The sequence below is a fragment of the Fistularia commersonii genome, chromosome 4 (assembly GCF_037954325.1).
Source record: "Fistularia commersonii isolate RoL2024-O1a breed Wild chromosome 4, RoL_Fcom_v1.0, whole genome shotgun sequence".
NCBI classification, from domain to species: domain Eukaryota; kingdom Metazoa; phylum Chordata; class Actinopteri; order Syngnathiformes; family Fistulariidae; genus Fistularia; species Fistularia commersonii.
Window position 1 is genome coordinate 4,469,835 of NC_141287.1, and position 27,790 is coordinate 4,497,624.

The window sequence follows — 27,790 nt, forward strand, 5'->3', positions numbered from 1 at the left end:
TTCCAGTTTCAGACTCATAAGTCTATCTGACATTCTTTTCACCTCTAGGACGTTCCTAACAAACTTCTCCTTCAGGATAACTCCTACTCCATTTCTCTTCTTGTCAGTACCATAATAGTACAACTTAAAGCCTGCTCCTAAGCTGCTTGCCCTACTACCTTTCCACCTGGTCTCCAGGACACACAGTATATCCACCTTCCTTCTCTGCATCATGTTGACCAACTCTGACAATCGGGGCTCTGACAGGAAAAGGTAGAGTCCCTGCTCTCAGTCCCAGGCTCTTTCTTTTCCTCCTCTCTCTCTGCTTCCTAACACGCACTCCTCTCCTTCTTGTTCTTGTTCTTCGACCCACAGTAGCCCAATTTCCATTCGTACCCTGTAGGTCATCAGTACCAATGGCGGACGTTGTTAACCCGGTCCATGACCAATCCGGTATGATATGGTTATGGTTGACTCACATGTTTGGTTTTGGCAAAAGTTTTACACTGGATGCCCTTCCTGACGCAACCCTCTGCATTTATCCAGGCTTGGGACCTGCACAGGGAGACACTGCTCCGTGCCCCCCCAAGGCAGGCTTGGGGAGACATGGGCCTGTGCCGCTCTGAGGCTGCATTACCGAGTTGAAGGGTTATTTGTAAAAATTATAATAAACGTATGACTACTTTTAAGCTTGTGTCTGGCTGAAATATATTGTATATGACATGATTCTGCACAATATACAGTATGTCATAATCACTCAAAACCGGCCGCAGGTTCAAAAGATATAGCCATGTGGTCAAAAAGTGGTTATATCACCGAGTTGAAGCGTTTAGCGTACAAATTGTAAATGACTTATGAATTCTTTCACACTTGTGTCTGGTGCTGAAATATGTTGAATGGGGCATGATTCTATACAATATATGCCAAAATCACTCAAATCCAGCCACAGGTTCAAAAGATATAGCCATGTGGTCAAAATGTGCTTGTCTCACGGAGTTGAGGCATTTATGGTAGAAATTTTAAATAGCTTATGAATTCTTTCAAGCCTGTGTCTGGTGGTGAAATATGTTGAATAGGACATGATTCTGCACAATATATGTCAAAATCACTCAAATCCAGCGGCAGGTTTAAAAGATATAGCCATGTGGTCAAAAAGTTCTTATCTCACCGAGTTGAGGCATTTGAGGTAGAAATTGTAAATCGCTTATGAATTCTTTCAAGCTTGTGTATGGTACTGAAATATGTAGAATATTACCTAATTCTACACAATATGTCAAAATCACTCAAATCCAGCTGCAGGTTTTAGAAGATATAGCCCTGAGGTCAAAATGTGCTTGTCTCACGGAGTTGAGGCATTTATGGTAGAAATTTTAAATAGCTTATGAATTCTTTCAAGCCTGCGTCTGGTGGTGAAATATGTTGAATAGGACATGATTCCGCACAATATATGTCAAAATCACTCAAACCCAGCGGCAGGTTTAAAAGATATGGCCATGTGGTCAAAAAGTGCTTATATGACCGAGTTGAAGCATTCCAGGTACAAACTGTAAATGACTTGTGAATGCTTTCACGCTTGTGTCTGGTGCTGAGATATGTTGAGAAGACATATTCAGATAGTTTCAGCTTCATATCACCCTTTAAAGTATTTCCTCGACTCTCAAAATTGCATAATTGTTTAAGTTTGGTTAAAATTATACCAGATAATTGTCTATTTATTACAAGCACTGAAGAATTTGAATATCTACTTTGACATTTGTTTCATGTGAGATGTAACGTTTAACAGCATCATTTCATCTCGGAGTAGCAGACAAAGAACCGTCGCTTGTCTCAAGTGTCAGTCAAACAATCACATGATAGGACCAAACATTTTTATAAGCAAACCTGTCCTACGTCAGAGTAAAGAAATATTCATACAAAATGGGAACCAAACTTTTTAAATCTCAGTTGCAGTTTTATTGATTTATATTTGCTTAAAAATTGGGGTGCAGTGTCTATAACTATAATGAAAAAAAAAAGTTGAAAGACATTAAGGCGAAGGGACAAGGATATGGCACTAAAAAAATCCTACAAAATATACATAAAAAACAAAGCAAACCTTAAACAGTCTAAAATCAGGCACATGGGGGAAAACGAGACCAATAGTCTATTAACAAGAAGAAGGTGAACAGCCCATGTAAGTCTTCTGAATTTCTTATAAAAAGGTCACCCACTTTTTTGATCCTCTATCATCCACGTCCATCAATTCAAAATGAAACACCTTACAAAGTGAAACAGTGGTTCCATTTTAAGGATTCTTAAAAAAAGGGGAAAAAGCAGCCCACCAGCTTTGAGCTATCTAAAAAGGTTTAGAGCACTTGTCAAAAATAGAAAACAATTTAAAGAGTAAATACTTCATAAAACTGATTTGACTTGTCCCAGTTAACTGTGGTCGATAAAATGAGCAATTGTAGATGCTGTTCCAATAAGTTCAAGAGCCCCATCTCCTTTGTCCGTCATCCAGCTGGAACAGTCCTGTCTTTAGGGTTTGCTGTTCTGACAGAGCCGGGTCTGCAGCTCCACCACCACACGCTGCATCATGCCTCCTAACTGATCGTGCATCTCAACAAGCTGCTGTGATGAACAGTAACTGAGTTCTTGGGAGGTCATTCTGCCATCCAGGCTATTAAACTGGTCCATCAGTCCTACAGAATTCGACTCCTTAGGTGGCGTGTTGCCTGCCGGCAAGCTGAGGGCCTCATGGGCAGAACAGTCCTTATCTGGTGTCTTCTCTTCAAGATGAGGCTCACCTACGAGTTCTGTGGCTGTACAAACAAAATGTGTCAGTTTGTGCTGAATTTGCCACTTGAAAAGAATGAAAATAAATAAAATAAAATAAATAATTCATTCTGTAACACAGTTAACATTTATGCTAATAATTTTGACAGTTGATACAATAGAAATACCAAGTTATTTTTCAGTCAACATTCAATTGCTTTTAATGAGACAAAAAAATATTCCACCTAGGGCTTCGTATGAGATTTTTTCCTCTTCATTGGAATTTTGAGTAGTACTCAAGACCTCCGGATCAAAGGTCATCATCTCCATCTCATCGAAACTCTTTAACTCCTCGACTCCTCGACCTTTACGCTGAAAGAGTTTCTCAGATATCAATGCAAATTTGAATTTCACCCTAAAAACTGCGCACGTACCTAAAAAAATCCCCATCATACCTGTTGCTGATAGATTTTAAGTGCCTTCTTAACATTTGAGATCTTTGGAGAGCGGATTGGCAGAGTCTTGATTTCACTGGGAGTGAGAGCACTGAGGTCTCCAACTGTTTTGATGTTTCTAGCTCGTACAAGTTGCCCTAAACAGCGAGACCTTAGAGAAGAATAATTAGCTTTTACAATAGGAAATTGTTTACATATATATGAATATGAGGGAAGAAATTTCAGTCACTGGTTGAGAGTTTTCTTATTTCTGTTCGCACCACATATTTGAGGATAGCTGGGTGAGAACAGCCTCCACAGGAGATGGGCAGCCCACCAGGCCAGGGTAGATACAGTCGCTGGAAACAGGTCGGGGCCCCTGGCTCATCTCAGAAATCTAAAAATAAAATTTCATACAATCTTGACATGTGTGCTACTGTGAGATTAGCCATGAGCTGATTGGTGGGGAAATACAGAGGTAGGCAACACAGATGGAAAACTAAGTATATTCTATGCAAATATACAAAAATAGGAAATGTCACCTAAAAAATGTTTCGGGGAATAAGAATAAAATAGGGGAATAATATACTGAAACCCTTGCAAAACAAAACATACCATTTACAAGCCACAAAAAAAGTCCGTCAAGAGGTGAAAATAATTGTGAAAATATACCCATAACCATTACAGAGACTTCTATTAAGGGTTATAAAGATAAAGTTAATGATCTGACGCAAAAGCAATGTGCAACCCAAAACAGACCCATTCCTATCAATAACATTCAAAAAACAATCTCAACTTTAGGTTGATTTCTTCTGCTGCCAAACTGTGGACAAAAGAGCACACTGTCTTCCCCAGCTTACCAGACATTTCTTTGAGCTCCTGTAACCTGGACTGTGAAGATTTCTGGGACCGAGCATCAGCAAGCCCTTGGTTGGAGTGGAGACATACTACAATACGGAGCAGAAAGTCATCCCTTTAGTCTCTTTCTATTAAAATGCTGCAGATAAACCAACCGCTTGATTTGGTTCATGTGAATGTAAAATACAGTGATTCACCACAGTCCTGTCAGGAGTCCTACCCGAGGCTGTGGAATGCTGCTGCCCTTGGGTCTTCTGGGGGAGCTCGTTCGAATGGCAGGGCTGCGCCGATCGATGTCATCTGCTGTTTCCTGTTGCTGAATGGGATTGGCAAATGACACACGCCTAGACTGTAGAAGGGACCGTGAGGAGTAAGTAGCTCATACTGACAATAGCAAATTCCACTTTGTCCATTAAACATTGTGCATTGGAAAAACATTTTGAATAGAAGGGCTACTTCAAATGTCTGTTGAGCTACAACTCAAAACTATTTGGTAGCCTTGATACATTTGGAACATTGGCCTGTTCCTTTTTCACAATTCTCTAAACAGAGGGGGTTGAAAACTGTGGTCTTCTCCCTCTTATTAAGTGATTTACTTAAAGAGTAAAAACAAATCGTATTAATTTTGCCTTACCTTGACAATAGGGGATGGAGTGTCCTCCTCCATTGATCTTTTCTGGGCCTTTTTGAGAATGCTTGTGGAGGGGGAGGCTGAAGGAGACCAAATTCCTCTAGTCCTGCCTCTGCTGGGGCTTTGGACAACATCTGGTACCAATGCAGCCTCCAGACCCTTAAGTTTTGCTGGAGAATCCTGGAAAACTTCTTCATTTGTTGATTCTGAGGACTGAGGCACTTCGCTGGGAGCAGCGTCTTCAAGTTCATCTCCAGGGGGAGAATCTTGGGTTGTCTCTTCATTTTGACAGCCCATGAGTGTGTTGCCATCTTTATCACTTGCATGAAGATGTGTCTGGACTTCAGCTCTACTTTCTGAGCCAGACTGTTTCCCGTCATTTGAATACTCCTGACCCTGAATGTTTTCTTCTGGAACTGCAAGTTCTTGTGGATCTGAATGTAACTTCTTGTTAGTTTCTGCTACATCAGCAGACTCAACCACTTCAACCAACGTGTTTCTCAAAGTCCCTGAAAACTGGAGTCTGTCGCTGGTGTCAGAAGACACCAGTATGTCCGCAGCAGTCATATCATGAGGCTGAAATTGATTTGAAATGATTCCATCACATTCGGGAATTTTCTCTGACTCTGAGTCTCCTCTGTCACTTTCTTGTGATGATGTATAACCCAGGACAGAGACCTTTCGTTTGCGCTTAATCTTGCCGGGTGAAACACTACACAGGTTGCTGTTATTGTTGTCAGTGTCTGACTTTTCTTGAACAACAGGATCCAAGACTGTAACACATACCTCCGTGTAAGACAACCTCACTTTCTTATTTGGCTCCTCAGAGATATTTGCAACCTCCAGAGTACCAGAACGCTCTAAAGTCTGGCATATGGGTGAATCGCCTAATATATTTATAGTGTGCATGCTTTGTAGAGCAGCGTTTTTATGTGTTTTAGCATCAGCCTCAGCAATATCACCGACTATTTCATCTTTAGCGAGTGCTGTAAAAGGTCTCTGAAACTGTGCCAGAGATTTTGTCTTTTTTGTTACAATGGAATATTCTTTGACATCTGGGGATTCAGGCTCTGAGAACTCCATACTGTCTCTCAACGTCTGAGTAGTTTTTCGTGTTGAATATCTGCCACTGCCTTTAGAAATCTCTGCCAATGCTGGACAATTGAATGACTGAGAGCTCTCGGGGGTAGAAATAGGACTTCCCTTTGTCTGTTCCTGGTGAACCCTGATTTTCCTGGGCCTACCTCTACCTCGGACTTCTTTGTGACTAACTTGTGACAAATCTGTCTGAGAAGCTGACCGTGTCTTCCTTCCAGATGAATTTGTGATTTTAGCTTTATCCCCAGTTTCTGCTATCCCTGGTAATGTTTTTCTTCGACTCCCGCGGAGCCATTGGCTTGAAGAAGATGGGGGGGTGGTTGCTTGAGAGTCCTCTTGACTTAAATCATGGTCCAAACCTAATCCTGTATCAAGGTTGTCTTTGACCACTTCTTCGGATTCATTCAGAGATGGACCTGCTGTTGTACCTTGGAGGCCAGAATTAGCTAGAGTAGAGGCAATTATCTGCTCTTCGGTTTTGTCCTCTTCTACAATCACAGATTCTTGAGATTGGTTGTCAGTTTGAGAAGTGACTTTTTCATAATCTATACTTGGCTCCTTTTCTGTCATTTCCCTCTGCTCAACAGGCTCATCAGTAGGGGATTGAGTGGACACTTTCTCAGACAAAATCTTTTCCCTCATAAAACCTTCCTCTGACTCCAAAGAGGATTTGCGGCAGCGACCACGCTGACCCTGTGACTGGCTTTCGGAATCACACTCTGTATCTAACAGGTCAGGTTGGCTTGACCCCAGAGCTCTTGAGCGCCTTGTTCTTCCCTCAGGTTTAAGAATTATTTCCTCTGAATTGCTGTACTGTTTGATCCTTCTATTTGACTGCCCAGGTTGTGTGGTTTGGCTTGATTCACTGTTGTCCCTCTGACTCCTTGTTCGCAACCGGTCTCTGCCAGCACTCTCCTGTGCAGTCTGATTACTTCTTGTATTTGGTCTACTTCGTGTGCTTGAGCCAGGACTTTTGTTGTTACATTCTTCTCCAGACTGTCTCTTAATCACTGTATATTGAGAATTCTGTACTTCAGGGTCCTGTCCAGGTAAATGTGGTCTGGCTCTGTGCCGTCTAGATCTTCTTGGTTCATCTGGAGTCCAAGTAAAAGTGGATTGTGAATCAGTTTGTTGAGACTCTTCATCAGGGCAAGATGGTTTAATTTCCTCGAATTGTGAAGTCAATCCCACATTCTCAGTTTGGGTGTCCGGGATGACCTCTTCCCATTCTGCTGTATCATTAGTCATTCTATCCATTAGCCTGACAGGCTCACTTCGCTTCCCATCTCCTTTGGGTCTTCGAGGGGACTCCTGGACATCGTTAACGTCACATACAGAGTCAGACTTTTCAGTCTGTGAGGAGAGATGTTCCAGAGACGCCAAAGCAAAGGTATTCCTGGAACAAAGGGAAGATGTTGTATTGGACTGCTGACTATGGTCCCTGCTAGGGGTATTTGTGGGTAAACCTGTGAATGTGGATTCAGTGCTGGAAATGGCAAGCTTTCCTTCAGCGTATTTCTCCAAAGTAATAAAGGGTTGCCGGCGACTGCTACTGCCAGATTTCGGAGGTGTTCCTGACACCAAATCCGAGGAGTTCAAAATGTTGAGACTTTCTCTAGCCTGAGTGTCTGTATCTCTTCCCCCATTCTCCATGTCATCCACCATGGAAATATCTGCTGATTCAGGTGTCATCTGCTTCTGTACATTATTATCCATGTCTTTGGAGCTTGCAAAATCTTGAGTTTCTCTGGCTTCAACGTTGACATCCTCACTTGCTTCAGCTTCAACAGGAATCTGTAAGTAAATGCAAGTGTGTTGTCAACCTTGTCAGCCTTATACCAACCTTAACGGAGATTTTTCATTTTACCCTTAAAGGATTTCAACTCTTGTTAGTATTATCTAAATTAATGCAATCCTTTGTTAACCGTCATTTACAGTGTAAGGTATATATTTATTTCGCTATAAATCGGCTAAGACTCGGGGCATAGTTAGCTGCTTAAAGATTAAAATACGTAAAAAAATTAATTAAAAAACAAAATACTATAGTTCATCCAAATGCTTGACACAAATGTGTATTTTTCCCAAACTCGAGTAACTTAACTATGTTCAAGTATGTTGCAGTGAGGTAGGTAGAATGAGAGCAACATCTCTGGACTTAGGAGTCGCACCAGTAAACGTAAGAAATAATGTCGGAAAATGGTGGACTGGGAATCACTGCTGTCAGTAAATAAGAAGGGGAGGGAGTCAGTTGACTTAAATTCTCTGAAAATTGTCATGTTCATATGTGTGAACACTGAAGTAGACAATTAAGTTTTCAGATAACCATTTTCAGTAAAACTTTTTCAGTTGCTAGTATAAATGGTTGTTGGAGTATACTCAAAATGCAGAGGTCTGTACAAACACTGAAAATATGAGTAATGACAGGAGAATAGTGTATGTTTTATTACCTTGCGTGGAGACTTTTTGGCAACTTTATCAGCTAGTACATCTTGCAACTTTTCCCTATGATAAAATGAGTTATAAATGACAAATGCTGTGTGGAAAAGTTAGAACCGATTTTGACAGATTAATTTGACTTACATTGAGTGGTCTTGGCTCTGTGTGTACTGAGTGAATACTGTCGTATCCAAAGAGGCATCAAGGTTGTTATACATGGCAGGAATGTCAACCCTGTTCCGGATTTAAAATTCAGAAAGTAAAGAGCTCTAACAAGGAGACAATGACACTTATATCACAAAATTATATACAAAACAAAAATAATGGCAAACCTTTTAGTCCTTTTCATCTCCTTCTGGTGCTCTGTCAAAACTCTCTCTTTGGTCTCAGGGGGTATGAAGACAAAATCAGTAGAAGCTTCATCTTCCAAAGCTTCCCTGCAGGGAGTCCTGGGGGAGCCAAATTCCAGCTTTGTCTGCAAAGGATGAGGAAAAAAAAGCAATGCGGTGAGAACACAATAGAAAGGCAAAACCACTATTATTTTGTGTTGGGCACACATTCCTATATTAGAATTCAGTCAGAGCTGAGGTCCCTCTAATCAGAAGGCTGGCAGTTCGATCCCCGGCTCCTCCTGCCTACATGCTCTGGTGCTCTTGGCAAAGACACTGAACCCCCAGTTGCACCCAATAGTCTGGTTCATTTCTTGGACAGCAGCTCTGCCACTGTCTGTGTGTGAGTGTGCTTATGAATGGGTGAATATGCTCAAATGTAAAGCTCTTTGAAATCGCAAGGTGTTCAAAGTGCTGTACAAGTGGAGACCATCATTGTCTGAGAGCCCTCTGTTTAGGGTTACCAGTTCTTACCCAATGTTCCTATACAGCAATACAAGGTTGTCAATGAAACAAACCACAACATCAGACAAATGAAAGTGTTTTTTTGAAGACAAGTGTTTGACATTGACATAAGTCTTACAGTAACTGTCCTTGGGGAGTTCTTGTCCTTCAGCTCAGTAGTCTTTCCAAGCAATGAGTCCCTTTTTCCCAAAGATGAGACGGGGATCCCACTTAACTTGGTTTCTAACTGGGAACTCTCACTCTAAAGAGTGAAAAAGATCAACCAGGTTAACACAGCTTGCATTCAAAACTATTTTAATATCAATTTTGACTGATTGACTCACAGAATACTGTCCACTGAGATCATCAGCAACACTGACAGCTTCAAATCCAGGAAGAATGATTGGGGTCTTTTGCTTTACTTGGTTCAGAATCGGTCTAAAATTCAAATCAATAAATATGGATGAAAAGCAACAATATGTCTACAGCACAGGCTGAGTATGGACTGCAAAAGACTAGTGAGAAGTAATTTTCTCATTCACCACAATCGTTAGCATGTGCCAGATTAGGTCATGTCTGATAAGATGTCAAACGTGATAACCAGATGTGTCACCTTAGCTCCTCTGGATAAGTGAGGCTGACGGATTTGGCAAAGGTAGAGTTCCAGAAGTGGGTGACTGAAGAGTGATGCTGTTTGTTCTTGTGTAGAAATAAGGCACAAAGCAAAGGAGCAAGCAAAGCCAGGAGTTCGCTGTCATAAGGCAAAGTAGAGCAGCTCTGCAAACAGTTGAAAACCTCGCCAAGAAGCTTTTCCAATTGCAGCTAATAGACCACAAAAAAAGGAAAAGGAAAGGTTTAGTCTTTGTTTTTTTTTTTTTTTTTTTTTTTTATAAATCAAAGCAAAGAAGACTGTTTTCACATAGTTGCTCATCTTGTGACTTGCTCTTAATGTGCAATCTGAAGGTGTGCATTCCGTCAAACATGAAAACTGCACACTACTTGTGTGATTTCAAATGAGCATGTGGTATGGTAAACCATGCCAAGTACAAAAATCAATGACAGCCAATTAAGAATCGCAAAATAATAATTCACCTTTGCCAAAATCTGCACAGTGAATTTCAGTGGATCCGTAGCTGTTTGTTTGTAGAAGACAGAGAGGGGTTGAATCAAAGATGTCAGCATCTCTTTCACAGCATTGGGGCTGACGAGGTTGGTGAAAAGTACGGATAAGCAGGAGACCAGGGCTGAACCTGTGGCCTCAGATGCCTCCTGAACCTCCAGATAAACATTAAGACATTGAACCAGGAGGGACTGGAATGTGGACAAGTTGCCCAAGGCCTTATTTCTCTTTTTCACCCAGTTTACTGGAGTGTGAGGAGCTGAAAGAAAGAAACACAGTCAGAATGCAAGAGAATAGTTTATTATTTTTGCAGTATACAAAAGCTTAACTGACTAACTTCTTACATTTCAGTCTTTGCTGAAACTGTGGTGTGTATGGAGAGAAGTCAACACACTCCACCATGACCTGGAGAACACTGGAGACTGCTTGCAATGTTGAAGGATCCTAGGGAAATCAAAGACATGGCATCAGGCATTTTTTTATTTTTATTATGTTATTTGTTATGTGTGCCTTTACATCTATCAGACTGAATTGAAAAGTTATATTTGAAAAAACAGTTTATTTTATTAAACTATTATTATCATTTGTGCTTCGATTTGCTTTTACAATTTTCATGGCACCATACAAGAGTCATGATTTGGCCTTTTAAAGATGTTGCCATCTGTAAAAGTTTCTCATCTCAAACGTTTATGCTGCATTTGATCTGAGCAATCTGTCGGAGCACAGGGCACCTCTACCAATTTCATTGGCTCTTTTCTGTGCTATTGTACCATTAAGTGTTGGGCTTTCATAATTTCCTTCAAGGTACCTTTTGTGAAATCCATATTTGCAAAGCTGTCTCTCTAACTTTATAAACCTTTCACCCAAGTTAATACAAATTCAATAGCTAGCATTGACTCACTCTGTTGCCTGCTCAGCGCTTCAAAGCAAGTTTTGATTTTTACAGAGGGACCAGACAATATCCTTCAACCAAACTCTCCCCCCTTTCATTCGCCCTCTTTTCTTCATGGAAGACAAAATTTGCTACTGTGAGATTTTTTTAAAATGGTGAAGGAGATCTTTGCTTTGTTGTGCAATACAAAGTAAACAATTGTATAGGTCCTTCTTACGATATTCTCAGATTTCATCATAAAGGGGTTTGTAAGCAATGGTCCACAAGGTGGTCATCTATCATACCTGACACCAGGAACGAGGAACAATTGAGTTACACAATAGTACCATCCTTTGGGTCAGGGATTGACAAAGCAATAGAGAGCCATCTCTGCCTTTTATGCTGGGGAATAATCACCATCTATATGAAATGCATTCATCAATTAAAATAATCTATTCTATGTTATTTTTGGATATGAAACATAGGGGATAGTGCGGCACCAGAGAACCAGCAAGATTGTTATTCAGGAAAATAGGTTTTTGCCTTCTATAGCTCCATCTTATGAACCAAATGGAAAATAGAAAATTTATGCACGTTAGATATTTTGGAGAGAAGGTCAGAGAAGCAAGACTGGTTCGGTCATATACAGAGGAGGGAAATTGAATATATTGATAGACGGATGCTGGAATTAGAGCTGCCAGACAGGAGGTCTAGAGGACGATTTATGGATGGAGTGACAAAGAATATCAAGTTAGTTGGTGTGAGAAAGGAGGATACAGAGAATAGGGTTAGATGGAGAGGGTTGATTCACTGTGGCCAGAAGGGAAAAGTCGAAAGGAAAAGAATGAAAATGGAAAATATATCTTTCCTGAAGTTATTACGTTTATGTTTTTTGGCAAATACTTGACATTTGTTTTCTCTATTTGGAGGATTGTGCAGTATTTGAAAAAAAAACTGTCATTGTGGAACAACCTCAATGTTTTCTTAACATTTCATAATTGATGATACCAGCTTGAAATGTGTGCTCACCTTGAGGGTATGGTTATCCACAGCAGCAGCCATCTTTAAACAGAACTCCTCACAGCAGATGTTTTCCTCAGCTGTAACCACAAGCGCTGAGGAGCGGGCAAACACTTTGTACAGCTTAGACCACATGAATAGCATCGACTTCTGGGCCGCCTAATACATAATTTGGAATGACATGGTGTATTAACGAGACATTATTTCATGGCCAGTTGGTGAAACAAATGAGTTCCTTAACATAAACCTACCTGCTGCAGAGGTGTGCCTCCTAGAAGGTGAGTAAAGGGAAACAACAGAGCAGCATGCATTGCACTAAAGTTGTGCTCCAGGGCATCACCTTGGTTCACTTCATTGGACTGTATCAGAGAAAATAAATATGACTGCTTAATAAAAATTCATTGCTGAGGTGCTTCCTTAAAACTTTTTCAAGGTGACTGAGTTGTTAATTGTAAAAACTATTAAACCACATTTGTCACTCAAACACCTGGATTAAGTGTTTAATTTATGATAGAGACATATTCATTAATGTCTTAACACATCATAGGTTTCTCCAATACTCTAGAACAGACATGTCAAACTCAAGGCCCCCGGGCCACATCCAGCCCACAATTTAGAATTACATATCTATCAGAATTGGCCCACAGGCATTTTGCATATGCCCATTGATACTACAAATCCAAAACTGCATTGTGATAGCTGGAGGATAGTGCTTTGGTACACACCCCAACCTAGGTGATACACCTTTACGCCAGATGCTCGTGATCATACTATGCCCAACTTCATTGTCTGCTTGAACTTTAAGCTAATGCTAACCAAAAAATGTCCAAAAGGAAAGGTGGACCTTGAAAACAGCATTTCAAGATAGATAGGTGCCGGAGTATGTGTTCACAAGCATAATGGGAAAATTGTTGGTCTTTTATGCAGAGCTAGAGTAGTTGTCCTTAAAGAAACATAACTTAAGACGGCACTATACAACAAAACACAAAGACAGGTAAAAGGATCAAAATACACAGTAGACACTTCACAAGGTAGAGAAGATAAGAAGAAATCTGGTGTCACAGCAGACTTTGTTTAAAAAAGCAAACTCTCAAACTGAGGCTGCCATTAAAGGTAGTTTTATTGTGGCACAAGAAATCGCGAAATCGGCCCATCCATCTACAGACAAAAACCAAGCATTTTAGAATTTAAGCCTGAGCTGAAACACTGTTGTTGACTGGACATGTGAGCTTGCTGACAATCTACAAAAGCAGCTAAAGGAAAAGGAAAAAGACTTCATTGCCTATTCTCTTGCTGTGGATGAAAGCAGCAACATAACAAATACTACTAGGGTGTTTGCCTTCATCCCTGGAGTGAACTCTGACTACTGCAACACAAAGGAACTTTTGGGAATTCAATCATAGCACAGCACAAGACTGAATAAGTGGCCAGGATGCAGGAGAAAATGCGGAACGAGAATTGTGCAGGTGAGCTTACAGTCTACCACTGCATCATACACATAGAAATACTGTGTGACAAAGCACTGAAATGGACCATGTGATGAACAATATGACACAGAGTTAACTTTATAAGAGCCAGAGTAAGTTCAAACCGCCGCGAGTTTAAGGCTTTTACTTGAAGAGATATGCACTGAATATGGTGATGTCTTATACATCACAGAGGTGCGCTGGCTAAGTTGCGTGAAAGTGCAAAACTGATTTTTTGAGTTGCATGAAGAAATCTGTAAATCTATGGAGTGCAGAGGGAAAGGCACCACAGAGTTAATGGATGAAAAGTGGCTGTGTGAACTGCTGTTCTCTGTAACACGCCAGTGCCGCCCTGAGCCGGTCCCAAGCCCAGATAAATGCAGAGCGTCAGTTGCGTCAGGAAGGGCATCTGGTGTAAAACTTTTGCCAAAACTAGACAATGCGAATCGACCATAATAACCAGATCATACTAGATCGGTCAATGACCGGGTAGACAATGGCCACCATTGATTCCGATGACCTACAGGGAACCAATGGAAACTGTGCTATTGTAAGTCAAAGGAGAGGTGGAAGGGGTGTTCGGAAACGGGGAGAGAAGAGGAAAGGAAAGAGCCTTGGACTGAGAGTAGAAACTTTGAATATTGAGACTATGGCAGGAAAAGGTAGAGTTGGTCAAATGATGCAGAGAAGGAAGGTGGATATATTGTGTGTCCAGGAGACCAGGTGGAAAGCTAATAAGGCTAGAAGCTTAGGAGCAGGCTTTAAGTTGTACTATTATGTTAGTGACAAGAAGAGAAATGGAATAGGAGTTATCTTGAAGAAGTTTGTTAGGAACGTTCTAGAGGTGAAAAGAATGTCAAATAGACTTACGAGTCTGAAACTGGAAATTGAAGACCTGATGCTCAATGTTGTTCGTGGCTATGCCCCGCAGGTGGGATGTGAATTTGAAGAGAAGGAGAAGTTCTGGATTGAGTTAGTTGAAGTAATGAGTTGAAGTAATGCAGAATACTCCCAGAAATTAGAGAGTAGTAATTGGTGCAGACTTCAATGGACACGTCGGTGAAGGCAATAGAGGGGATGAAGAAGTGATGGGCAGATTTGGTATACAGGATAGGAATGCAAAGGGACAGATGGTGGTAGATCTTGCAAAAAGGATGGAAATGGCTGTAGTGAACACCTTTTTCCAGAAAAAACAGGAAAATAGGATAACTTATAAGAGCGGAGGTAGGAGGTAGACTACATCCTGTATAGACAGGGTAACCTGAAAGAGATCAGTGACTGGAGAGTAGTTGCGCGTGAGAGTGTGGCCAGATATTATAGGTTGGTGGTTTGTAGGGTGACTCTGGTGGCACAGAAGATGAAGAGGACAAAGGCAGAGCAGATGACAAAGTGGTGGAAGCTGAAAAGGAAGGAGTGTTGTATGGTTTTCAGTGAGGACTTGAGAAAGGGTCTGGGTGGTCATGGTGAGCTTCCAGATGATTGGCAACAACAGCTAGTGTTTTCAGGGAGACAGGATGGAGAATACTTGGTGTGTCATCTGGAGGGAATGTAGATAGGGAGACTTGGTGGTGGAATGAGGAAGAGCAGGAGTATATGCAGAGAAAGCGGTTAGCTAAGATGTGGGAGAGGACTGAAGAGAACAGACAGGGGTACAGGGAGATAAAACGTGAGGTAAAGATAGAGGTGACAAAGGTAAAACTTAGGGCGTACAATGATTTGTATGCTTGGTTGGAAAGTAAGGAGGGAGTTAATGATCTATACAGGCTGGCTAAACAGAAAGATAAAGATGGAAGGGATGTATAACAGGTCTTGGTGATTAAGGATAGAGAAGAAAATATAATGACAGACGCTAGAAGGGTGATGGGATGATGGAAAGAGTACTTTGAAGAGCTGATGAATGTGGAACATGACAGAAAAGCAATGGTAGAAGAGGTGGCTACTGCAGACCGCTAAGTGGCAGAGATTTGTAAAAATCATGTGAGGAAGGCATTGAAGAGAGGAAAAGCAGTTGATATACCTGTGGAGGTATGGAAGTGTCTAGGACAGGCAGCGGTAGAGGTTCTGACTCGATTATTCAACAATATCTTAGAGAGTGAGAAGATCCCTTCCTATGGTTCCTATTTTTAATAAGGGGGTGTGCAGAATTGCGGCAACTATAGAGGGATAAAGTTGATGAGCCATACAATGAAGTTATGGCAAAGAGTAGAAACTAGACTGAGAGCAGAAGTCAGCATTTGTGAACAGCAGTATGACTTCATGCCTAGAAAGAGTACTACAGCTGCAGTATTTACTTTGAGAATGCTAATAGAGAAATACAGAGAAGTCCAAAGGGAGCCACATTGTGTATTGTAGACCTAGAAAAAGCATACTACAGGGTGCCAAGAGAGGAGCTCTGGTATTGTATGAGGAAGTCTGGAGAGCCAGAGAAGTATGTTAGACTGGTGCTGGACATGTATGCTAGCTCTGAGACAGTGGTACGGTGTGCTGTGGGGGTAACAGAAAGGTTCAAGGTGGAGGTGGGACTCCATCAGGGATCAGCTCTAATCCCATTCTTGTTCACACTGGTGATGGACAAGCTGACAGATGAGGTTAGACAGGAATCTCCATGGACCTTGATGTTTGCAGATGACATTGTGATCTGTAGTGATAGCAGAGAGCACATTGAGGAAACTCTAGAGAGGTGGAGGTATGCGCTGAAAAGGAGAGGAATGAAAGTTAGGAGCAGCAAGACAGAGTATATGTGTGTGAATGAGGGGAACTCAGGTGGAACGGTGAGGCTACAGGAAGGCGAGATCAAGAAGTTGGAGGATTTCAGGTACTTGGGGTCAATAGTCCAGAGCAATGGAGAGTGTGGAAAAAAAGGTGAAGAGACGGGCTCAAGCAGGTTGGAATGGGTGGAGAAAAGTGTCAGGGGTACAGTGTGATAGAGGACTATCAGCCAGAACGAAAGGAAAGGTATACAAGAAAGTAGTGAGACCAGCAAGGCTGTATGACTTAGAAACGGTTACATTGACGAAAAGAAGGGAGGCAGAGCTAGAAGTCGTAGCAATGAAGATGTTGAGGTTCTCTTTGGGATTGACCAGGATGGATAGGATCAGGTAGGGGTCTATCAGAGGAACAGCACATGTTAGATGTTTTGGAGAGAAGGTAAGAGAAGCCACACTGAGATGGTTTGGTCATATACAAAGGAGGGATAGTGAATATATTGGTAGTCTGATGCTGGAATTGGAGCTGCCAAGCAAGAGGTCTCGAGGAAGACCAAAGAGAAGATTTATGGATATAGTGGGACAGGATACGAACTTCCACAACTCAGAGCCTCACACCAAACCCTGAGGAACTGGTAGATAAGAAAAGATGCCCAACAGCTGGGTTGGGCAAACCTGCATAAGACCAGAGTAAACTTAACTGTTTTTTGCATTTTGTCCTGTAATCACAGAACATGCTGCTAAAAGTCCAGATATATTTGTTATTGATGATCAGAAATATTGATACCGTATTTTCGCGACCCTAAGGCGCACCGCACTAAAAGGCGCAGTCTCAGTTATGTGTGCAATTGCTGTATTTAAGACACACATAAGGCGCACCTGATTATAGGGCGCAGGTTTTACAAACAATCCACACCCACACTTCCCCCTTTAACGTTCTAATGGTGTCCTCTACTACATCCGCCTTACAACACACAAGCATACAAGTTTGCGTATTTAAAAATAGAGCGGGAGCAAAACTGAGTTTGGTATTCACATATTTTACCGGTAACAGCCATCAATCAAACCCATCAAAGTCCTCATCCTCTGTTTCTGATTTGAACAGCTGCGCTTAATCTCCACCAAACATGTCAGGTTCACTTTCTTCACTGTAATTCGCTTTCTGTGCCGCGTGGCTCCTCGGAAATGATGCCGGCTTTTGCGAAAGCTTGAACAACAGCGCCGGCAGACACGTTAGCCCAAGCATCTACAATCCATTCCCAAATTGTGGCGTAACTTGCCCGGCGCTGCATTCCACTCTTAGTGAAACTGTGGTCTCCAAGAAGACTTTTCGTACCCCGTTGTGCGTATTGCTACCGTGCTGGTCTCCTTGTTCTCCACAGTGCGACTCGCCGGGATGTCGAAAATGAGCGGCACCTCGTCCATGTTGGTGATGTGGCTGGGCTGGATGTGTTTGTCGGCGATGTTTTCAGGGTTGTTAAAACAACAATGTTCTCCATAACGCACATACGTGTTCTTTTTTTATACAAACAACGCCCACACTTCCCCCTTTAACGTTCACATGATGTTCTCTACTACGTCTGCCTTACAACAACACATACGGCGCACTGCCCTATAGGGCGCGCCACAAATTTTGAAGAAAATCTAAGACTTTTATGTGCCCCTTATAGATGTGAAAATACAGTATTTTTTTGAAAAGTTATTTCAAGTTTTATTATTTATTTTATTTTTAATATTGAGTTAGTTTTGAATTTCTAAGAAAAATATTCATTTGAAATAAGTCAGCAAAAAAATCTTCCAGCCACACAGTAACACAAAAAGGCCACTGATGTGTCGTTATTTAAAATTTGTTCTCATTACATGTTAAATCAGTGAGCTTGATGAGATGAGATGAGAACAACTTTATTAATCCCAAAGGAAATTGTTGTGCCAGAGATTCACATAATTGATTTTGTTCTGAATTCTTAAATGAGTTGGAAAAAGTTGATTCATATATCTGTATGAAAGACTTCTAATAATACATCTAAAAAGACAAATTCTGTCTCATTGTAATAGATGTTTGTCCTGTTTAGCCCGCGATTTAGGTTCAGTTCTTATATTTGGAGTGTGTGACTGAGTTTGACACCACTGCCCTAGAATATCAAAAATGAAGTTGATCATATGAAACAGAAACAACGATCCCTCATCTTAACTAGCGAGCTAAAACGAACCCCTAATTTCTGTAAAAAAGATACAGTATTTTTCTGCATCTAACTAAAGGCAAATTCTTCTTCCCTTCCTTTTAAGAAAGAGCAATCCTGCAATCTGCTTAGAGTGTCACTGTAAAGAAGATTGTTTACTTGTTATTTTAAACATGATCTTTCACCTCAATAGCTTTGTACAAAGAAAAATATTTCCTTGAGAAACCTTGCACTACAGCAAAAGGTCAGACAAGGAATCATGACCACTACTGTGCCTACTGTAGGTTTCCACTGCAGCTAGTGACAGTGAACCCTGACAACCTGCCTTCACATTAGGCTGTGTGTCATAAGAATGTGCAACCAGCCGAGTACTGCGCCCAAAGAAGCCATCACGCAAACCCAAAGTCATTTGGCTGAGAGCCAGCAACAGGAGTGGGCAGAGAAGCTCCCATGCAAGGGTAAACTCCAGTCTCATCATGGAGAACCTAATCCTCGAAATTTGAAAAAGATGCCTTCTACTAAGGCCTACAAAGAAACCCAGAGACCAGAAGAGGGGATTCTTTTTTTTTGCTCCAGATAAAGGTTAAACTCAAACACCTGAGGCATGAAAAAAGGATCAGAAAGTGCAGCAAACACCAGATCAGACAAAGCTAAACAAAAATCATTCTTTAGTCAGCAGTTCACATACCACACCCTGGTTAGCTCACCTTGCAGTTTGACACTACTATATGGAGATGCATTGAGCAGAAATGCCCTGCAAGTGGATCTGCCTGTGTTTACAAGTCCCTTCTGCTGCACCGCTTTTGTGGTTTGATCAAGTTTATTGTTAAGGTTCCTGCCATTAAAAAAAAAACTCTCTTGACTGAACAATAGATATTAAAGTCCTGACAGACTTAGTCAATCATCATTCCATATTGCTGTAATGGTCACTACTTCCTGTCAAATCTTTAGAAACAACACCCCTTTTATTACCGTATTTTCCGCACTGTAAGGCTCACTGGATTATAAGGCGCACCGTCATTGAATGGCCTATTTTATTTATTTTTTCATATATAAGGCGCACCGGATTATAAGGCGCATATTATAGAGGCTTGGGTTGCATTATGCATCCACTAAATGGAGCTGCGCTAAACGGAATGTCAACAAAAGAGTCAGATAAGTCAGTCAAACTTTATTAATAAAATACAAACCAACGTACGGACAACTCCGTTCACTCCCAAAACAAGTTAGTGCATTCACAATACAGTACCATATGTACCGGTAGCTCTTATTTGCGCTGCCATTGTTGAAAACAATGTTTTTCCAACTCAATTTGTCACAGTTCAAAGCATTTCATAAAACAATAACATCAAGAAGGCTGAGTGACTGATAACCTTGTGTTTAAACTCTGCGTCGTGAGCATGTCTCTTGAAAGGAAAAGTTTTGAGGTGCATGCACGCACACGCTTTGCGCAGTGATATATCCCAGCATGCACCGGTTTACAAGGCACACTGTCGGTTTTTGAGAAGATTAAAGGCTTTTAGGTGCGCCCTATAGTGCGGAGAATACGGTAATATCATTCAAATCTGGACACAGATACTAGTGAGTGTGAATGTAGGTGTAGGCAGCTTTTGTTCCTACCTGAATGATTTTGTCAGTGAGTGGACTGATTACCACACTCCACATCCTCAGCAGCTGCTCCTTCTTCACACACCCAGCACTCTGGCTGATTGTGCCTAGCACTGCTTCCCCAAATGCAAGGGGAGAGGTGGGACCTGACAAACCACAGCTCACCAATGCCTGAAGGCACTGATGAAACCTGCAGACAGAAATCCTTTAATGAATAATATGAAATCAACATTCAACTGAAGAATACTTAATTCAATGGGTGGACATCTCCATATTAAGCAAATTTATTTAACACTACAAGGGGAAGAAAAATTGTCGGCCAGTTACAGCCATATTTGTTCCAAATATATTTGGTTAACCCACAGTATATAAAAAGTATTCTGACCAAAGGTGAAATTATTTGTGACTAAGAAGACGTACAACCTATACACAACGTAGGTCTCTTTTAGTTTGGAAAGGTTACACCTATCTTTTTAATGCCTTATTTTAATTATACCAAAATAAAGGTCTTAAGTAAGAATCACACAATACCTTGAGGCCAATTTCAAACTGACAGTCTTACCGGATCTCCTCGACACAGGCTAAGAGCATACTGCTTTTATAGAGGAGAACAACAAGGAACAGAGCTGGTGTTCCCTGTGACAACAGGAAACCAAAATTCAGGATTCATCTTTTTCCACTATTGCTGTGTGAATATTAAACAAAATGTCGCACTCACATTTAGTACATCCATCTTGCCCACTTGGTAGGAGGCAGAGCCAAGGACTCTGTGAGGGATACCTCTCACTGTGTTTTCAAACAGCACCTGGGGGGGATCACATCTCTGATCAAGTAATTCATCCACAAAAAAACCCAAAAGACTGCTAAAAAAAAAAAAAAATAATAATTCTTAAGCAACTTAAAAGGAGGTGTGGTATAGGATGATAGACGCACCAATCTTAGTGCAGACCTTGAGGAGCAATTCAGTAACTTTTAAGTTAATGTGACGACATTTGACATTTTTAGAAAACATCATATATTTCATGAATAGAAATATATCTTATTGGACCCTTGAACAATTAGGCTATGTGAGCACATTTGCTAACACTATGTTTCTCTGTACAATCGGGTGGTGGGTATTTCTTGTTCTTTAATCAGTTCAAAAAGCTATTTCAAATAGCCCAAATCTCTTGGCAAACATTGGATTAAATTGTTCAATGACTCATATTATAATAAAATGTGATGTTATGAGTGACAAAGTGAATGGACAAAATAAGTCAAACACGTCTTTAAAGATAATTTTACAGGCCTTGAGTTTGTCATTTATTTATCTATATTATTACCAAGACTTTGTCCGCAGGCAAAGCCCTGGAGGTGACAATGCACTGGAAAGCCTGAAGAGCCAGAGTCAAGACTTCACAGCCCTGACGATCCTTTTTACTGCCTGCTGACACACAAAAAAAACAAAAGGACGAACAAACAGCACAAATGATTAGAGGCAGACATTTCCCACCGTGAAGATTTGCATTGTATGGTGAAAAGTTGTCGTCATCATCATCGGGAAGTGATCCCTCAGTGTTTCAATTCATCATGGAAGCACAGACAAGAATCCAAATGCTCTGACTTAAACTGATGACAGTGAGAATGAGCCAGTCAGGAGGAGGATGAGGTTTCATCATTCTCTAGTGGAGTGACAAAGGTCTGGCCCACTCAGAGTGCTCTTTGTGGAGCTACTGGGTGAGAGTCATAGCTCAAAACGCCCACCCTCGAGTGTAGCAGCCACATTAGCTGATTACTAAAGCAAAGCTACACCATGATATGTTGTTTAAAACCTCTTAACCCTAGTGTGGTGTTCAGGTCTGTGCGCGCACACGCACGCAAGCACGCACGCACACACAGGTCCCACAGACCCGAACACCACACAAGGGTTAATCTCATCTTCAATTCAGCATTTGTAATCCACTGCGTTTTATGTCAACTACTTAAATAATTACTTACCAGATTCAATTGTTAAATTGACAAAATGGATGAGGTTACTCCATAAGAGAGCCACAAGAGATTCTGTACAACCAGTAGGAAACAAAAGTTAATGCAACGGTATAAGTGGGTCTGACTTAAGAGCATATTTCACCCAAACCTGAATGCTTACAAGTCAGAAAACATTTTCAATATTAATTTCTGCTTTTTTTCTTTTAATTAACAATAATATCAAATTTGTTTGCATTTATTTGTTTTTTATTTTTACTATAAAAGGGTTAAAAAATGTGTGCTATACAATTTTTACCTGGGGCATCTTTGCCAATATTGATGAGGCCATCTTTGATGTTTGAGATGAGCACAGCAGCATGTTTAGTAAAGGAGGAGACACCAGACACAAGTGGGTGGTTCAGTGGCTCTGGATTCATAAGGAGACGAACATTAGTCTGTGGGAGCAGGATGCTGCATTTGATAAGAAGAAAAAATCTTAATCCTCATACTCACCAAGGCTAAGGGTGACTTTACTCTTTGCAGCACTGCGTACTACCTCAGGTCCAAGGAAATAATGAAGCAGCATCTCCAGGCCCAGCAGCTGGATCGAAGGTAATGCAGACGGTTGCTGGACACTGGAGTTGAGGCTCATTCTGGTCGAATTAGCTGGGCCGTTGAGGCCTGAAGAACCTGTTGTTTGAGGAAAAAAACACATCTTTATTGATGTTTCAAATAATGTGTCAGTCAGTCAAACCAATTGAATGTGCATGAACATACCAGCCTTGGATAGGGCAGTTGTTGTAGAGCCGTTTTGAGTTACAGCTCTAGCAGTTGTACTTGGAACAGAATTGTCTGACCCAATGGTGCATTGAAGCAGAGGCACAGATATCTGTGTGAGACAAGTGGACCTCTCTTTTAAAAAGTCTGCAGTCAGTTCAAAATTGATAATATAATTAATCAAGAAATGTTGCATCCTTAACCAAGAAGGAAAAATAATGTGTAACCTGATCAAAATTGGGTGACAAGTTGGGTCCCAATTGGACCACCAAATACCACCAGACTTCCACCTTGGTGAGCAGCAGGGCTTCAGTCCTGACATTGATTGATGTGAGGGGCTGCATCAGGAGCTTCAAGCGTTTGGTGCTGCACAAAATGTCTTCACGAATAACAAGAAGGAAGGCAAACTAAAGCCATCAACAGATTAAACCTAGTTGATCAGAAATACTAAATCTAACAGGAAAAACACCAACCTGGATTTAGGGCAAAGTTGTCTATTAGACTTTTCCAAGCAATGAAGGCAATTTTCTTGATTGTAGGCGAGGAGCTGCGAAAACCTAGTTCCTCCAAACGCAGCAGAGAGTTGATGAATGGGCCTCCTCTGTGGAGTAGCTGTGGGCCAAGGAAAAAAACAATGAGACGTTCTCAAAATCACACAGCTCACTATTATTACTTCTGACAATTTTCATAATTCAATTGACAAAAACATCATAAAACTTTACATTCTTTCCGCATACTAATCATTGTCAAATATATGACAGGCTCGGAGAGCGGACAATTCCTTTACACTGCAGATACTTTCAAAATGTAAATCACATTTTGGGGAAAAGCTCAACTTCACCTTCGTCAAATGAAAAGAGTTTGATGAGATTTGCAAGCCTTAAAATCCACAGCCAATTCCAATGATTTTACATAACAGATATACTGAAAAAAATCCCACATCACATCTATTAAAGTCAGCGATACATTTAAGTTCTCACTGGAATGACTTTATGTATCGTCAACAAAAGTTGTGACATAATGTTAAACATCCATTTGTGAAGAAAAGCCTTCATATGCACTGGACAGACAGTCATGGTAAGTTATGGCACAAAATATCAAAGCAGATATACTTCACCTTTCCCAGAAGTTTCACAAATAGGGGCCAGAGTTTAAGGACATTTGTTTCATTCTTGGACATGAAAAGCTTTTGCAGCTCTGGGATCAGTTTCTGTGAACAGAAAACAGCAATGAAACTGAATGTCATAGACCACAATAAGTTCAAGGCCACTTTACACGAGTGAGTTCATTTAACCCTTTGACTTCCTCTGATATGATATAATCTTGACGATTTGGAAGCAAAGAAGGATCAAAATCCATCAATTTCATATTTCTTTCAGGCCTCATCCATATAGAAATTTACTTAATGCAAAATTAGAGATTTTCATTGTGATTTGGAGCTTTCCAAATGAAATATAAACAAACAGAGAAGCAGGTTAGTCAAATACATGTAAGGAGGAAAACAAAAGTTGAACAGGCTTTAAGACCTACTGGGAGAATGTACTGAGAAACACATCCATAGATACTCACTGAAGACATCATGGGTTCAATGATAGCAGCAATGTCCATCTGTTTCTTGAGAAGCAGAGGCATGCCCATCTCAATGGCTGCTGCAGCTCGTAGACGCACCTTGGATGCAGAGTGCACCACTAGGGGAATTACCAGCTTCCCCCATCGAACTGCCTCTTCACCCATCTCGTTTGGCACCTGTTCCAGCATCCTGAAATCATAAGTACCAAAATGAGATGAAGTAGTAATTTTCCAAGGGAAACATATCTTCTTCTAGTTATAACCACCAGAACAGAATTTAGGGGCAGAAATAGTATGAAGAGAAAAAAAAAAACCCACCAGCATTCATTTTAACAATTTTGTAATAATCTATATTAAAAGTAACTAGTAATTACAAAATTGTCCTTATGTTGGTGTACGTGAGTTGGGAATGTAAATGAAAAGATACAGATTACATTCTCCACCCAAAATGATTCTCTCTACTTATGTCAAGTTTCTGATTTCCTAAGTTCTTTTTTTTTTTTTTTTTTAATAGACAGGACTGTAGCTTAAAAAAATGGAGAGTAACAAGCAATGACACTGCTTATCATGAGCCAGCCTGGTGACATCTATCCATCCACCCAGACCAATCTACCTATCTATATGCGCAAGCACGCACGCACGCACGCACGCACGCACGCACGCACGCACGCACGCACGCACGCACGCACGCACGCACGCACACCCTTCAGATCCTATATACACACGCACCCACGCTTTACTTTTTTCTTTACCTGATGATGACATTCAGGGCCTCATGTTCCATTACAACGGACTGGACATTCTCTTTGTTCCACACATTCTCCAAACTGCTAAGTATAGTTGTCGCCTGAGTGGAGTAACATTAAGTAACATGAGTAACACCTAGTATACACTTTCTGAAGAAAACTAGGAAACTCTTACTAATATTTAGGCAGGCTTTGTTGGATTTCAACCTATGCTCACTTTTTTGGCAATCACATCTCGAGAAAAACTCTGCTTCGACAGGACCCACAATGCTCGAGTGCATGTATTTTTCTCAATTGACTTCACCACCAAGGAACAAAGCGCTGTTAGTACATCTGCCGCAAATGTTTCTAGACAATACAGAAAGGCATAATTGCCAGCTGTTAGATGTCATCCCACCATATAATGCAGAAAATAAATATAGATAATGTAAATGTATGTACCAGTCGTTCCAGACACAACATGAGAATGATACACACAAAACCCCAAAGCTTGCAGGGCAGCTTGACAAAGCTCTGGATTTGGACTTGTTATGTGAGTCTGGAAAAACAAGAAACAATAACGGATTAAGACACAAAGAGCTTCAACATGGAAAATAAACCACAAATCTTTGTGACTGTATACATGACAGCAAAAGCTCACCAAGATGGCATTTCCCAAACGTGGAAAGTGCTTTTCAACACTAGGGAGAAACTGTCGCCCCCCATCTCCACTAAGTCGACTGAAAACAAGAACTTTTTAAACCACTGCGACTTCAAAAACAACTATCTGGACACAGAGAAACTATCATGGGACTTACTTGGCGATTGTGAGGTAGGCATCAGTCTGCTCAGACTGTTCAACACTGCTGTCCTCCAGAGACTCCAGGAGGGGAAGAAAGTTGCTCAGAAGCCCTGCTGTCGCCATCATTTTCACTCACCTCCACAAGGCCTAAGAAATGAGGCCTAAGAAAACAGTTGAGACTACAGTGAAGCAAAATAAAGATTAAATGTAGCAATTTATCCACATGTCCATGTCTAAAGTGTCCAGAAAGACCGAAGAACTTATAGCAACAACCAAAACTAAATTTGCATCGTTTGAAGATGATGTTATATCTCATAAAAAGTCTAGCATTCAGGCTAACGACTTTTTTTTATTTATTTTATCCAGTAGCTAAGTATCACAGGCTGTTATATGACGGGATACAAAAATTCTAAACACATTTTGAATCAGCTAGTATGCTTGGATCTAAATGAATACACATTTTATACACACATGGACACACACATTGCTTTCATGGCAGTACTCACGCGATGAGTTTCAAGCAATGAGGGGAAGGCTCCACGCTTGTTTGAGTCTTCAACAAAAATCTAATGAGAATATGCTGTTTTCTCATCCAACACATAAATGCTTCTCCTCAGCAATTCCCCAAAAAGGTGCAGGAGCAGCAAAGCAATCTTTCATCACAATTCTAATGTGTGTGCTCCCTCATAACACTGATGCGTGGAATCAGGACTACCATTAGTTACATATTTCATAATAAAAGTTATGTTTGACAAGAAACTTACCATAGATAGAATATATAAACAGTACATCAACGTACCTCGACGACGGACGGTGTCAAGATGCCTTCAACCTCTTCGGTACCCAATGCTATGAACTAGGGAAGGGAGGGAATTGAGATTAGCTGTCAATGCAAACATCTCGCTGGTGTGCATGTTAGCGCGTGCGTGCCACCAGAGGCCGTGGGTCTCATTTACCAAACGTTACTTCCTAGTACATAGCAACAGAAAGGAAAACAATTAAAATTGGGGGTCATTGTCCCCTCGGAGGGAGCGCCGATGAAGTAAATGAGACCCGGGTGCTGTGGCTCGACTACGAACAACTTACAGCCTGGTATCTGTTCACAGACAAGAGTGTCCCGCTAGCACGGACACGTTAGCATGGCTTGCGTGCACACTTGATTTTTTGTTGTTTTTTAATTTATTTTTTTTGGATGGGAAAGTTACCTGCAGACCATCGACTCTCGGCAGCGGCTCAGCGATTGAAAACGAGTTTATTAGTTTGTTTTCTGTAAAAGCAAACGGACGAAATCACAGCTTTCCATCCCGTTGGACGGAGGCTCTTTGGACCGCCGTCGTCCCCAGTCTGCTTACCTCGATGACCGGGAAGAATGGCGAGCGGATGGGGGACAGAGACACCGGTGCAGAAACGCCGGTCAGTTCCTCTCAGGTTTAACACTCTGAAACCCGGTCAGGAGAAAGTTATCTTTTAAGGCGACTACTTCTTTTCGCGCCGCTATGTCTACATGTACTCCACCACAAATTTTGCTGGCGCCAAACTATTACGCAGACGTACAAAACGTAACCTTTGACCCCTTACGTCACTACTAGGACCACCCATTCTGCCTTATATGGAGGAGAGCCGTCCGACAACGAGCTTTCGACCGAAGATAGAAAGTCAGTGCGCGCTGACACCTAACATATGAGTCCCCCTTGAATTTCCCATTGTACATGTGTTAACAATGGCTGACAACATATCTTTTCGGTTGCCAAGAATGAGTAGAAACATACAAGTAGAAATGATACACGGTCACTTCTAATGATACGGACGAAATTCACCATTTCAGACTGAAAGAAACTATAATTTAAATATTGCCATCATTGATTTACCTGAATTTTTAAGGGATGCGTCACCATCATCACATGGATACACATTAGTCAAGTCAAATTAATTGAATTGGAAATTAGAAACCGAAACCCAACATCTCAAGCACTTGAT

At 41.1% G+C, this 27,790-nt stretch overlaps 1 protein-coding gene across 3 annotated transcripts; it reads right to left on the reverse strand.

The window, feature by feature from the left end:
• Positions 1–1,916: 1,916 nt before the first annotated feature.
• On the reverse strand, positions 1,917–27,339 carry rif1 (replication timing regulatory factor 1). Of its 3 annotated transcripts, none has more exons than XM_086144777.1 (36): positions 27,166–27,339; positions 26,613–26,669; positions 25,830–25,974; positions 25,673–25,751; positions 25,474–25,570; positions 25,250–25,380; positions 25,039–25,133; positions 24,287–24,476; positions 23,835–23,927; positions 23,191–23,329; positions 22,945–23,096; positions 22,718–22,829; positions 22,454–22,630; positions 22,257–22,367; positions 21,971–22,033; positions 21,316–21,416; positions 20,712–20,798; positions 20,556–20,629; positions 20,006–20,183; positions 12,286–12,393; positions 12,044–12,193; positions 10,488–10,587; positions 10,116–10,402; positions 9,637–9,845; positions 9,368–9,461; positions 9,163–9,285; positions 8,523–8,665; positions 8,335–8,424; positions 8,202–8,256; positions 4,660–7,548; positions 4,246–4,374; positions 4,028–4,114; positions 3,449–3,564; positions 3,189–3,339; positions 2,979–3,105; positions 1,917–2,780 (listed from the first exon to the last, which is right to left on the reverse strand). In XM_086144777.1, the coding sequence occupies exons 3-36, from the start codon at positions 25,937–25,939 to the stop codon at positions 2,497–2,499; spliced, it is 7,131 nt and encodes a 2,376-aa protein (XP_086000903.1). In that variant the 5' UTR covers positions 25,940–25,974; positions 26,613–26,669; positions 27,166–27,339; the 3' UTR covers positions 1,917–2,496. The 3 variants fall into 3 exon arrangements, with proteins under 3 accessions (XP_086000903.1, XP_086000904.1, XP_086000902.1); XM_086144778.1 differs by having other exon boundaries at positions 4,246–4,341; positions 21,316–21,419; XM_086144776.1 differs by having other exon boundaries at positions 21,316–21,419.
• Positions 27,340–27,790: the final 451 nt, after the last annotated feature.

What these genes read in the sequence shown, in the direction of transcription:
- rif1 (XM_086144776.1), bottom strand. Translation starts at nt 25,939, where the DNA reads ATGATGGCGACAGCAGGGCTTCTGAGCAACTTTCTTCCCCTCCTGGAG. An exon ending in GCAAGATGGATGTACTAAAT is followed by an intron (nt 20,630 to 20,711) that starts GTGAGTGCGACA and finishes CTGTTGTCACAG; the next exon opens with GGAACACCAGCTCTGTTCCT. An exon ending in ATCTCAGTGGACAGTATTCT is followed by an intron (nt 9,286 to 9,367) that starts GTGAGTCAATCA and finishes TTCACTCTTTAG; the next exon opens with AGTGAGAGTTCCCAGTTAGA.